The sequence below is a fragment of the Panthera tigris genome, chromosome D1 (genome assembly GCF_018350195.1).
Source record: "Panthera tigris isolate Pti1 chromosome D1, P.tigris_Pti1_mat1.1, whole genome shotgun sequence".
Classification (NCBI taxonomy): Eukaryota; Metazoa; Chordata; class Mammalia; order Carnivora; family Felidae; genus Panthera; species Panthera tigris.
The window spans coordinates 56533829-56548135 of record NC_056669.1 but is presented as its reverse complement, the minus strand read 5'-3'; the positions used below and the strand labels follow the sequence as shown (position 1 = coordinate 56548135).

General features: G+C 42.0%; 1 protein-coding gene across 1 annotated transcript in view; it reads left to right on the top strand.

Annotated features, from left to right (window-relative positions):
* Positions 1 to 1188: 1188 nt before the first annotated feature.
* The window catches only part of NEU3 (neuraminidase 3), a 26939-nt gene continuing 13820 nt past the window's right edge, over positions 1189 to 14307 (top strand). The window contains 2 exon segments of the mRNA XM_007080837.3: positions 1189 to 1511; positions 7511 to 7677. Coding sequence (XP_007080899.2) covers positions 7520 to 7677 — 158 coding nt within the window. The 5' untranslated portion in view covers positions 1189 to 1511; positions 7511 to 7519.

Below are 14307 nucleotides of genomic sequence, written 5' to 3'. Positions count from 1 at the left end.
TTTTCAATAAAAGGAAAGAAGATGTGAAAAAATGGAGTCATAGTCTTGATGAAAGGAATGAACAGAGCAGCAAGTGTTAACAGGCTTACTACTATAGGTTCCTTTTGTTTTCTAGGCTGTTTTACTGGACAGAAACCTGTGTGAATCTGTTGGTGAGGAACTGCTAGCTCTCCAGGGATAACAGTAATGACACAGTACTTTGTGCCCAGCCAGTGTTCCAAGTACTTGACGTGTATTAACTCATCAATGCTCACAGCAGTCCCAAGAAGTAGGGACTGTTACTATCCCCATTTTATAGATGAGAAAACTGAGGCACAAAAGTTGAATAATTGTCACACAGCTAGTATTAGAACTGGGATTTAAACCTGGTTTGTGTGGCTCCAGAGTTGTGAGTTGGCATCTTTTCCAGTATTTTCCCACTATAGTCGGAAAAAGACCGAGCACTTGCCCAACTCCTTTGACCTGTAGGAATATTGTCCCTCTGGCTCACAAAAGTACAGTTCCAGCTGAGCCTAGTACCTAAAACTATATTCAGTTTATAAGAAATTAACGCTTATCACATTTTCCTATGGGAATGTTGCCCTATCTATATAGTGCCACACAGTGGGGGGAATATGGAACATCACTGAACAGGGAGCTGAAGCCTTGGATTCTATACTCTTTACTCTTATAAACCTTGGGTAAGTCATGTAATTCTCTGAGGTTCTAGTTTCCTTTTCTTTTTTTTTTTTTTAACTTTCTTTTTAAGGTGATAGTCCTATTCTGTCAGCTATGGAGCTTTTGAAAGTGTATAATTAGATAATTGTATTTTTACAATGAAGGAATTATTGTTAGGCACAAGGGTCCCAGGGCTTGTGGGCCTAGGGAATAACCCTCTCCACAGTGACTCCTTTGAGTTCTCATACCAGGTGTACCTTTTTGTTTTCATCACAGACCCGTGTCTTTGTTTTGTTTTGTTTTTTTACAAAAACTGAATTATGTTGAAATATGTTCTACAGTTTTTGTTTTTTCCTGCTCTCTTCCCCCACCTGTAGCTTGGGTTTGTTTTTGTTTTTGTTTTTTTTAACTTAATATTTCTTAGGCACTTTCCCTGTCAGTATATATCGATCAAACTCATTTTTTTTTGTTATTTAAAATTTTTATTTTTATTTTTGTAAGTAAACCCAATGTGGGGCTTGAACTCATGACCTCAAGACCAATCCTATGCTCTACCACTTGAGCCAGCCAGCCACCCCAGGTCAGACTCATTTTTAATAGTTGCATAATCTACCAGAGTATAAACATTGTAACTATTTCCCTATTAGAAGATATGTTTGTTTCTAGTTTTTCACTATTCCAAGGGAGGAGTGAGTTTAGGGGAGAGGGGGGAAAAGTAGGTCCTCAAGTTGAGAGAGACCAGAAACCTGGGTTGTTTTCCAACTTTATTCTAACTTGTGACCTCCAACAAATCTCGTTTCTTCTTTCAGAAGTATCTGGCCCTGTCAAAGAAGTTTTGGATCAAAAGATCAAAAGTATCTTTTGAGATGATTTAGGCTCCTTACCCCCAGACATGCCCCACATAGAAAACACTTCTTAGGAATATGAAGATACAAGTCCTGTAATCCCTTCAATCTGCCCATAAACCCCACTTTGAGATTTCATAAACTGCATGGATCTCTTAAGGATTTTTTTCCCTGACTCCAGAAACCATTTGAGGCAGTATGATTTTCTAAATAAAGAAGTGGGTTAGCAGCCCGGCCATGTGTTGCACTTGGTCAGCCCCTCTTCCCACCCCCTGCCCCACTTGGGGTATTTTATGACAGTTTCCATCACTTGAACAGGCTCAAGCCTCAGCGTGCGTTTGTGGGGCTGCAGAGCACCTCTCGCCAGCTTTCAGCACCTACAGCAGCCAGTGGTCACCCCAGCCCATTTTGAGTGTCACTTGGCTGCTCTTCTCCCTCTTGAGTAGGTCTGCAGCACCCCTTCCACTGGGAAACTCTGACCCCCATCACATTTTCCTCCTGGCTGTCAACTCCCCACACCCACCTAGGATGGACTTGCATCTTCCAAAATATAGAAGACTGAGGAGAATGGGGAAAGGTATCTAATGTTATTTGCAAATTTCAACTGCTAACATGTATTTAATGTTTGATGCTTTTACATATCTTTGTTTTAGAAACAGTCTTTTTGCTTCGGAACAACCTGATAGAATGGCAGAAAATGCAGAGTTCCTTTGAATACACACCAGTGGTATTTTTTGGGGTCCAGGTTCCTCCTAAGTTGAGAGTCCTTTCTCTCAACAACTGTTTACCCCTGGCTAGATACTCCTCTCCCTAGCCCAAACTTTGTCTCCCTGATGGAAACCATCTGAGAATACTGCTAAATCACAATATTCTTTGTAGGGCTTATCCATCCTGTTGCTGCTGACAGCCTCATGAAATAGAATATTCTTAACAACCCAGCCCAAAGGTACATGTGCTCAACTCAGATGACTTCTGATGTCGACACCTACTTTAAGAATAATTGCAAGGATTCATAACCTTTTTTTGTGCCCTGGATCTTTTTCACAGTCTGGTGTTATCTATGGCCCCTGATTCAGAATGAGAGTTTGAAATGCATAAATACATTTATTTTTTCCCCCAATTTATTTATTTATTTTTAAATTGAAGTATGGTTGACATACAATATTATGTTTCAGGTGTACAACATAGTAATTCGATGCTTCTGTACATTCTGAAATGCTCAGTGCTCACCATCTGAACCCATACAATGTTATTATAATATTAACTATATTCCCTATGCTGTACTTTACATCCTGTGACTTATTTTATAGCTGGAAATGTATACCTCTTTTATACCCCTTTTATAGCTGGAAATGTATACCCACAACCCCTCCAGCAACCCTCTGTTTGTTCTCTATATTTAAGAGTCTCTTATGTTTTGTCACCCTCCCTGTTTTTATACTAGTTTTGCTTCCCGTTCCCTTATGTTCATCTGTTTTGTATCTTAAAGTCCTGATAATGAGTGAAGTCATATGATATTTGTCTTTCTCTGACTAATTTTGCTTTAGCAAAATACCCTCTAGTTCCATCCACGTAGTTGCTACCAGCAACTACCAGCACATGGGATACTTTTCCCATATAGTTTTCATTGTATAGATTTTTCACCTCTTTGGTTAGATTTATTCCTAGGTATTTTATGGGTTTTGGTGCAGTTATAAATGGGATTGATTCATTGGTTTCTCTTTCTGTTGCCTCATTGTTGGTGTATAGGAATGCAACCGATTTCTGTGCATTGATTTTATATCCTGCAACTTTGCTGAATTCATGGATCAGTTCTAGAAGTTTTTTGGTGGAATCTTTTGGGTTTCCATATAGAGTATCATGTCATCTGCAAAGAATGAAAGTTTGACCTCCTCCTGGCCTATTTGGATGCCTTTTATTTCTTTGTGTTGTCTGATTGCTGAGGCTAAGACTTGCAATACTATGTTGAATAACCGTGGCGAGAATGGACATCCCTGTCTTGTTCCTGACCTTAGGGGGAAAGCTCTCAGTTTTTCCCCACTGAGGATGATATTAACATTGGGTCTTTCATATATGGCTTTTATGATCTCAAGGTATGGTCCTTCTATCCCTACTTAAGGGTTTTTATCAAAACCCTATTTTGTCAGATGCTTTCTCTACATCTATTGAGTTGATCATGTGGTTCTTGTTGTTTCTTTTATTGATGTGGTGAATCACATTGATTGTTTTGTGGACGTTGAACCAGCCCTGCATCCCAGGTATAAATCCCACTTGGTCGTGGTGAATAATTTTTTTAATGTACTGTTGGATCCAATTGGCTAATATCTTGTTGAGGATTTTTGCATCCATGTTCATCAGGGAAATTGGTCTGTAGTTCTCCTTTTTAGTGGGGTCTTTGTCTGGTTTTGGAATCAAGGTAATGCTGGCTTCATAGACCGAACTTGGAAGTTTTCCTTGCATTTCTATTTTTTGGAACAGCTTCAAGAGAATAGATGTTAACTCTTCTTTAAATGTTTGGTAGAATCCCTGGAAATCCATCTGGCCCTGGACTCTTGTTTTTTAGGAGATTTTTGATTACTAATTCGATTTCTTTACTGGTTATGGGTCTGTTCAAATTTTCTATTTCTTCCTGTTTCAGTTTTGGTAGTTTAAAGGTTTCTAGGAATTTGTCCATTTCTTCCATATTGCCCATTTTATTGGTGTATAATTACTCATAATATTCTCCTCTTATTTGTATTTCTGCTGTATTGGTTGTCATCTCTCCTCTTTCATTCTTGATTTTATTTATTTGGGTCCTTCCCTTTCTATTTTTGATCAAACTGTCTAGGGGTTTATCAATTTTGTTAATTCTTTCAAAGAACCAGCTTCTGGTTTCATTGATCTCTTTTTTTTTTTTTTTTTTTTTCCCCCTGATAGCATTGATTTCTGCTCTAATCTTTATTATTTCCTGCCTTCTGCTTTTGGGTTTTATTTGCTGTCCTTTTTCCAGCTCTTTACTTTCCAGCTCCAAGCTTTAAGGTGTTAAGTTTAGGTTGTATATCTGAGACCTTTCTTCCTTCTTTAGGAAGGCATGGATTGCTATATACTTCTCTCTTAGGACTGCCTTTGCTGCGTCCCAGAGGTTTTGGGCTGTGGTGTTATTTTCATCAGCTTCCATGTAGTTTTTAATTTCCTCTTTAACTGCTTGGTTAGCCTATTCATTCTTTAGTAGGATGTTCTTCAGTCTCCAAGTATTTGTTACCTTTCCACATTTTTTCTTGTGGGTGATTTCAAGTTTCATAGCATTGTGGTCTGAAAATATGCACGGTATGATCTCAGTCTTTTTGTACTTGTTGAGGGCTAATTTGTGTGCCATTATGTGATCTATTCTGGAGAACGTTCCATGTGTACTGGAGAAGAATGTATATTCCACTACTTTAGGATGGAATGTTCTGAATACATCTGTTAAGTCCATCCAGTCCAGTGTGTCATTCAAAGCCGTTGTTTCTTTGTTGATTTTCTGTTTAGATGATCTGTCCATTGCTGTAAGTGGGGTGTTGAAGTCCCCTACTATTATGGTATTATGAATGAGTTTCTTTATGTTTGTGATTAATTGATTTATATATTTGGGTGCTTCCACATTTGGAACATAAATATTTACACTTGTTAGGTCTTCTTGGTGAATAGACCCCTTAATTATGATATAATGCCCTTCTTCATCTCTTGTTACAGTCTTTATTTTAAAGTCTAGATTGTCTGATAAAAGTATCAAGGATACAAGTATGGCTACTACAGCTTTCTTTTGTCGACCATTAGCATAATAGATGGTTCTCCGTCCCCTTACTTTCAATCTGAAGGTGTCTTTAGGTCTAAAGTGGGTCTCTTACAAACAGCATATAGATGGATCTTGTTTTCTTATCCATTCTGTTACCCTATGTCTTTTGATTGGAGCTGTTAGTCCATTGACGTTTAGAGTGAGTACTGAAAGATATGAATTTATTGCCATTATGTTGCTTGTAGAGTTGGAGTTTCTGGTGGTGTTCTCTGGTCCTTTCTAGTCTGTGTTGCTTTTGATCTTTTTTTTTTTTTTATCTTTTTTCCTCTCAGAGAGTCCCCCTTAAAATTTCTTGCAGGGCTGGTTTAGTGGTCATAAACCTCTTTAATTTTTGTTTGGGAAACTTTTAATCTCTCCTTCTATTTTGAATGATATTCTTGCTGGCTGGATAAAGAATTCTTGGCTGCATATTTTTCCAGTTCAGCACATTGAATATATCCTGCCACTCCTTTCTGGCCTGCCAAGTTTCTGTGGATAGGTCTGCTGCAAACCTGATCTGTCTTCCCTTGTAGGTTAAGGGCTTTTTTCCCCTTGCTGCTTTCATGATTCTTCCTTGCCTGAGTATTTTGTGAACTTGACTATGATATGCCTTGTTGATGGTCAGTTTTTGTTGAATCTAATGGGAGTCTTCTGTGCTTCCTGGGTTTTGATGTCTGTGTCTTTCCCCAGGTTAGGAAAGTTTGCCGCTATGATTTGCTCATGTAACCCTTCTACCCCTTTTCTGTCTCTTCATCTTCTGGGACACCTATGATTTTTATGTTGTTCCTTTTTAATGAGTCACTGGTTTCTCTAATTTTTAAATTGTGGTCTTTTGTCTTAGTCTCTCTCTTTTTTTCTGCTTCATTCTCCATAAGTTTGTCCTCTATAATGCTGATTCACTGCTCTGCCTCGTATCCTTGCTGCTGTGGCATCCATTCGAAATTGCAGCTCAGTTATTGCATTTTTTATTTCATCCTGACTAGCGTTTACTTCTTTTATCTCCGCAGAGAAGGATTCTAATCTGTTTTTGACCCCAGCTAGTATTCTTATTATCGTGATTCTAAATTCTGGTTCAGACATCTTGCTTGTATCTGTGTTGATTAAGTTCCTAGCTGTCATTTCTTCCTGCTCTTTCTTTTGGATTGAATGCCTTCGTTTCGTCATTTTGAAGAAAAGGAATTGATAAGGTAAAAAAAAAATTAAAAAATTAAAAACAACACACACACACAAAATCAAATAAATAATATAGATCCTAGGTGTGTTGTGGTCTGGTTCTTGAAAGGAGTTTAATAGATTAGGAAAAAAAAGGGATAAAAAAGAAAAAAAACATTCAAAAATTTGAGAAAATGAATACAGTGAAATGAAATGATGGAAGTAAAATAGAATTTGAAAAATATAAAAAAAAGTAAAAAATATAGTAGAAAATAATAAGGAAGAATATTTTTAATAAAAACTGAAAATAAAAATAATTCTTTTCTCTTTCTGTATTCATGAAAAAGAAAAAAAAATTTGAATAGCTGTACCAGTGAACAGACTGAAATACGATTGAAACTACATCGTTTTCCCCTAGAGGTCAAACTATGAAGCACTTTATAGTCCATAAACTAAGCAGGCGGCGAGATTTGTGTTCCTGAAAAGTGAGGTTGGCCCGGTTGGGCGGGGCTTAGTTTAAATGGCTCCATTCTCCACTAGATGGCACTGCTTACCTTACTGGGTGCATTGCTATGGTGCTTGTAGGTGGGTGTGCGCATGCGCGGGAGGAGTGAAAACGGCGTCGCCCAGCTATTCAGTCTCAAGTGTGGGAACTCTGTGCTCTCCCCAGCCAGCAATCGCACACCTGTCCTTTGTCTCTGGCTTCTATCCACTCCCTGCTTTTACACTGTCTGTGACCAAGCCTTCAGTTTGCCAGGAGGCACCTCTCTCCTGGGTTTTATCTCAGATGCGGCTGTATTTCCTGACCCCTCAATTCTGAGGGACTGTGGCTTTGACCCGCTCAGATCCTTTGGGAGAGGGTCTCACCGAGCAATGGCCAGTGCCGGCCACACCCAGGAATATTTGCAGGACTGTGCTGCTGCCGATGCCCGGAGACTGCAACTGGGTGCCAGCCTGCCCCAGAAAAAGTTAACACGATCATATAGCACCAGCGTTTCAGGGATTATGGAAAATCACAACATACATCTGGTACCGGGTTTCACCCTTAACGACCTTGTTCCAGCACCAGCGAATGTGGGTGTTCTCTGCGGTCTGCTGCGACCAGGCGGCCACACAGTCTCTACCAAATGTCCTTCCAGCAATGGAACTGCTTCTCTCTGTGTGGCCCGTGGACCTCCCAGACGCTATTCTGCTCCTGGAGATTCGCCCTTCCCACCAGAGCACCACCAGGTATTGAGCTGTGGAGTTTCAGACTCTGTTCCCCCTGTTTATAGAGCCTTAATGGAATTTAAACCCTCTCCTTTCTCCCTTTTTTAGTTAAGTCCCTGCGGCTGTTTCCACTTTTCCACTTTCTCTCCAGCTGCTTTGGGGGAGGGTGCTTTTCTCATACTCCCCGCCCCCCCCCCCCATCTCTGTCTGCAAGCAAAAACAGCTCCCTGCCCTTTGCGGCTTCTCTCTTCCCCAGTTCACCTGTCCGCACTGCGTACCTGCTTAATTTTGTGCTTCATGTTGTGCAGATTATTGTGTTCATCCTCAAATCAGTTTTCTAGGTGTGCAAGATGGTTTAGTGTTGATCTGGCTGTATTTCACGGACGCAAGACACAAAAAAAACTTCCATGCTGTTCTGCTATCTTGTCTCCTCCGGAAATCCATAAATACATTTAAATACATTATTCCCTGTTAGAAATAGGGTTGGAGAAGATGGTTGCAAGCTCAGAGTACTGGGAAAGTAGGTTCAGAGGCAGGTAGTTGCTCAGAAGGTGTCCTGGTTGTTGCTTACTTTCCAGTCGGCCAATCCCACCATTAATGGATTTCCTCACTAATCTGGTAGCCTTGGCTCTCCACCCTATTATAACTAGTGACACTAATATTCATCATGAGTGGGCAGCAGGTTCCTCCTCCTTTCAGACAGCAGTTACAGACACATCCCTACAGGAGCACGAAAAGAGGGAAATCCCTTACCTCTGTGGGCAGAAACCAGGTGAATTTTCTAAACTTCAGCTGGTTTGCTTGCGAGAGAAGGGATTCGGGTACAGAATGCCTATTAAGGAAGAATGGCAACTGTTGAGTTGTCTTAACAGCCAACCCCCCCCTACAATTTATCAGGCCAAGCTTAGATCTGTTCAGAGACCACAGTAAAGGACTGGGAACTTTTTGCAGGGGGTCTTGACTGCTGTGAGGGAGCTTTGGCCCTTTGGGAAGAGTTCCCTGTGTCAAACCCTATGACAATGGGAAACCATTGATGAATATTGAGTAGTATTCAAGCTCTTAGTTCCCTGGATTTGGCTTATCATGCTGTTAAAGGGGACCCACTAGAGAATGAAGAACTGTTAGGAGAAGCAATCTACCATGAGCCCTGAGCACCCCTGCATGTTCTCACTTCATGTGAATGTAAGACCCTGACCACTGCCTGGGGGATATCTTAGTGTTCTGGCAGTAAGCAATCTTGAGAATTGAAGTAATGTCTCTTCCCTACTTTGCACTATAAAAATGTTGACTCTCCCAAGCTCAGTGTTCTTTTCCTGTGACACATCCCCCTGCATGTGTAGGCATCCATCTATCTAGACCTACCCCTAGTCACTTTTGTTGGAGAGGGGGGCTTGAAGAACTAGCACAAACCTGCTCACATTGCTTCCTGTAAGTGTAAAAGTTCTTTGTGTTTGATCTGGGAGTCTCATGGCTTCTACCAGTATCCATGATAAAATAGTAGGCTAACCTGTTAGTTGCAAGTAGGATAAAATTGTAGCCCTTTCATAGGCTACTCTGACAGTTTGGGTAACAAGGACAGGATACAGGTAGCCATGGCTTTCTACAAGAGAAAGGACATGGGTCGGGTGAGAGGATGTGAGAAAATAACCTGGGGTCTGGTAGGAAATACTGCTGAGCAAGTGGGTAAGGGTCCTTCACTGTCCCACCTGTTAATGAAATTTTTGAGGCAAAACAGCAAGAGGTAGGATTGAAACACATTGCCCAAATGGTACTTAGGTTGTTGTTCACTCTTTTCTGGACAGGAGGAGGAAAGAATGTTTTGACAACAAGGCAGTAAGCCTGTGGCCCCAGCTGAAGGCTCTATGGCTGTGGCTGATGAGTAGAGGGTTCCCCGAAGGTAAAATAAATGGCAACAAAGATACAGAGTTTGAATGGACCAAATATATTAGGAGTTTGTTATGACCAAGCAGGTAGCCATTTGAAGTGAAAGTAAATACATGACCTTGTTTACTGGCACAAGGCCAGTCTCTATAACCCCTGATCCTTTTCTCCCTTTGTTTTAAGGAAAGAAGCTATTTATGTTGGGGATCTTTGAGGAGGAGAGGGACTCCCTTTTAACAACTCTACTGAATATAAGCATCTAAGTCACCATCCTACTTGGTCCCATGGGCACAGGGAGCCCTGGGCACAGGAATGGTCAGAAGTACCAAGGACTGTGGGGGCAGATCCATGGTAGTATGCAAGGTGGGCAAACAAAAAAATAGCCCCTGAACCCTAGGTGCTCCTCAGAGCCAAGAGGTAACTAGGGAAAAGGCAGCACTGACCCCAGAGCAGGAGTCAGAGAAAAGACTTTCCTGCTGACCCAGCTGCCCCCTGCAGGCTAGCCTCTCCTACTCCTGTGACTTCCTCAAACTCTTGGGTTGGAACATGATTTCTTGGTGGCTGTGGCTGTGCCTTGCAATATCGGTCTCAGATTGCTTGGTCTGAGTGCCTGTAGTTGGTGGGGGGAGTGGGGGAGTGCTTGACTTCACCTGGCAGGGTTTGGGCAAAGTCTGTAGTAGGAAAGGAAAACTAAATAACTGTAGGGGAACCTCTACACCGGCTCAGTGTTACTGTTGTATGGCTTTCACAGTAATGTGTTATTGACAGCAATTATACATTAAATTGAAGTGTGAAAGTTTGCAAGTCTCCCATTCAGGGACTACTGCTTATAGAGAAGTGATTCCTGTTTCCTCTTGAGTAGCATAACAAAATACAGAATCCTAAGAGGTGAGAAAGGAAAATCAACAGCTTTAGTTAGGTGAGAACTTGGTGACTGCTGGAGTACTCAGCCCATTTCCTAATATAGCAGTGCCACGTATCCTTTGCAGGCACCAAGTACACCCTTTGAAAAAGTTGGACAGCTGGGAGGCTACTACTGAGCTATTGTTGAAATGATGTCCGACCTGTAGAAGCCTGGTACCTGGCCTAACATCCCCACTTTGGGTGACATGAACTCAAACTTGAAATTAACAAAAAGCCCAGCAGCCTTCCCTAGTCAAATGGAAATGATGCATTTTGGGGATGCAGCCGCTGCCCATCTTAGTTTTACTTGAAAAAGTGATACCCACTCCTTTGGAAAGACTGTATTCCAAGACTCAGCTGCCTGAAGCAAAGCCACTGGCTCAAAAGGGCCCTTGATTACAGAGACTTTCCCAGTCAGATGCCTGGGCCTGGTTCACTTATGGTCCAGCTAAGTTAAGAGCTGTCGGTGTCAAGTGATGTTTCTGGAAACTGACTACAGTAAAGGCTGGTCAGCACAATGGGCTGAGTTGAAGGCTATGACCCTCATTCTAAGCATTCCTTAGGGACCAAACATGTTATATTTTTACTGACTCGGGCTATGGTCTATCACTTGGCAGACATAGACTGTCAGATTAAAGACACTCTTGGGGGCCACAAACTAAAAATGAATTGCAGCTATTAGTTGAACTGTCTGGATCACTCATGTAGATGCTCACAGTGGGGGCTTATTCACTGAAGACTAACTGGAATCAAACTGCTGACAGAGCCTGTAACCACTCAGATTGCCACCATCATTGCCTGTATCCATCATCATACCAGATATGACATTACATGCACCATCATAGCCTGGGCACAGAGTAAAAGTTTCATGCTTCTGGTGCAGAGGCTACCACTACATGCCAGGTTTGTGACTCCTGTTAAAAGTCCTGTTAGTCTAGGGGCGCCTGGGTGGCTCAGTCGGTTGAGCCTCCGACTTCAGCTCAGGTCATGATCTCGTGGTCTTTGAGTTCGAGCCCCGCGTCAGGCTCTGTGCTGACAGCTCAGAGCCTGGAGCCTGCTTAGGATTCTGTGTCTCTGCCTCTGCCCCGCCCCCACTCATTCTCTGTCTCTCTCTGTCAAAATAAATAAACATTAAAAAAAGAAAAAAAAAAAGTCCTGTTAGTCTAGCCATGAGTGAAGCCACATAGCCCAGGCACGGCCTCCATCCACTTCTGGCTGACTAACTCTGTCAGGCCTTTGGTTCCCTCTTGAGGTTACCAATAGTGCTTCAACAGGATACTTTTTCAGGTTACAGTGTTGCTGTTCTAATCAATCAGCCAACTCTACCCTGTTTTGATCTTGAAACTAATCTGTCTCATGATTTTGTTTTTCTTGACCACATACATTCTGACAGTGGTGAATCTTTATTGTGAAAACCACTCAACAGCAGAGGGCTGATAATCAAAGTATTTGATTGACTTTCCACTCTTCCATCCATAGGCATCGACTATTGTTGAATGTTGGGACAGCCTACTGAAAAAACAGCCTACAGTCACAAGATTTCTGACTACTTCACTTACCTTGTCCTGGTCAATACACCTTTGTAAAGCAGTTTGGCCACTGAATGTGGCTGTCCCCAGAAAGTGGTCACTTTGTCTTTACTGCAGTATTAAGATTCTCCAGAAAAAAAAGAATGAATATGTTCATGAATATATAAAGAGATGTGTTATAAGAAAATGGGTCACGTGATTATGGAGGCTGAAAAGTCCCAGGATCTGCTCTTGGCAAGCTGGAGATCGAGAGAGCCTGTGGTGTAGTTCCAATCTGAATCTAAAGGCTTGGGGCGCCTGGGTGGCTCAGTCGGTTAAGCGTCCGACTTCGGCTCAGGTCATGATCTCGCAGTCCGTGAGTTCGAGCCCCGCGTCAGGCTCTGGGCTGATGTCTCAGAGCCTGGAGCCTGCTTCCGATTCTGTGTCTTCCTCTCTCTCTCTGCCCCTCCCCCGTTCATGCTCTGTCTCTCTCTGTCCCAAAAATAAATAAACGTTAAAAAAAAAAATTTAAAAATAAAAAAATAAAAAAAAATAAAGGCCTAAGGACGAAGAGAACTGATGTATAAGTTTCAGTTCAGGAGGAGGAAAAGGTTCACTTCCTGGCTTGAAGACAGGCAGATAGAGTGAATTCTCCCTTACCCCAACTTTTGTCCTATTCAGGTTTCCAACAGATTGGATGAAACCCACCTATTTTTGACAGGGCAGTTTGCTTTACTGGATCTACTGAGTCAAATGGTAATCTGATCAAGGAACATCTTCAGACATACCCAGAATAATGCTTAATCAAATATCTGGGGACCCCGTGTCCCAGTCAAATCGATGCATAAAATTAACTCTCATAGCTGCTTATGGTGTAATGATCAAAATGAGAGGGATTGGAGAGTGTTGTGTAGATTTATCCTGAAAATTCTGTTTTCAGCCCTGACTATTGTTAGGCATGATGTTATATTTGCCCTAACAGCATCCCCAGGCCAACCTTGTTACTACAACTTCCAGGTGGCAGCCTAGTCACATTGAATTCTGGTTCTCATTGAATTGTTTCAGGCACTTGGATTCTCTCGTTGGTTTGACATGGTCCTAGATCATGACATTTGGAAAAAGAGTCACCTCTAGAGCCTTTCTCTGAAAGGAAAATGGCCTAGTACAATTCTACCAAGCTGTTGCAAACTCCATAAACTTGACTGACTACTTGGTTTGACATCCCCCACTAGATGGCTGTGACCACAATTTGATAGTCATTCCCTTTAACCTACTGCGAAGTCTATCGGAAACATCAGGTGCACTTGCAGCTCCTATTCCTCTCTGTAAAATGCACAACCTCTACATGCCTCCGTCACCCCCATTCTTGTACCTATTGCTGTTTCCTTATGGGGTGGACAAATGCCACCTCACTGTTGGTGTGGACGTATGGGACAGTTTGGGCCAACTGCCATCAGACCGTCTTTCCAAAAATAAGGCCTGGTTTCAATCATACTTAAGTGGATGGGGACTCTGAAGCCTACCAGGTACCAGGAGGCGTCATTAGTGACACTGTCAACCTGTGTCCCCTAATTAATAATAGGTCCCAGTTAGGAGGTCCCAACAATTGTAAACAGGGGTATCACATATGACCTCAGAACTATACCTTCTATGTGGAAGTCAGGCATTAACTTGCCCCCTCCCTGAAAACATGGTGCCTTGTTCCGTAGGGAGGGTCATAAGCAACCTTCAAGTGTTTAAAGAAGAAGCACCATTAGATCATGTAGCCCTCAGATGACTGTAGAGATTCCTCCAAGATGAAGCTGCCTTTGGTTACAAAGGGGAACTTCCCGGAGGGTTGGCTGATTTATTTATGCACCTTCTGCAAGAAGTTATCCTATCTTGAGGGTCATCCTATTTGAAATGTTGATATGAAATTCATCCCTGACTTTAGCTGAAGGCAACAATGATACCACCTCAGCCCTGGAAGGCATTTGGGTGAGCCTCAGTTCACTGTGGTTATGGATGATAGAATTGCCCTTGACTTCCTTGTGGGCCCAGGTAGAGTCTGCAAACACTAATACATTCTCTGTACCCAGATTAATGCCTCAGGCTGGGTTTAAGGTCAATACAGATATAAGAGAATGGCACCCAGCTTTCTAAAGCAGACCTTGATGGCTTATGGTTGGTTGGTTGGTTGGTTGGTTGGTTTTCTTGTTTGTTTTTTTATGTTGTTTGTTTTTCTGCCTAGTTGAGCCCTGGCCCTTGGGTATGGGTAAGGTCAGTTCTGCAGATTGGTCTCATACTGTTGCTTGGAGTTTTGTTGATACTATCCTTTTAGGATGGATTAAGTCCCATTTCTGTCAGATCAATCAGGGTG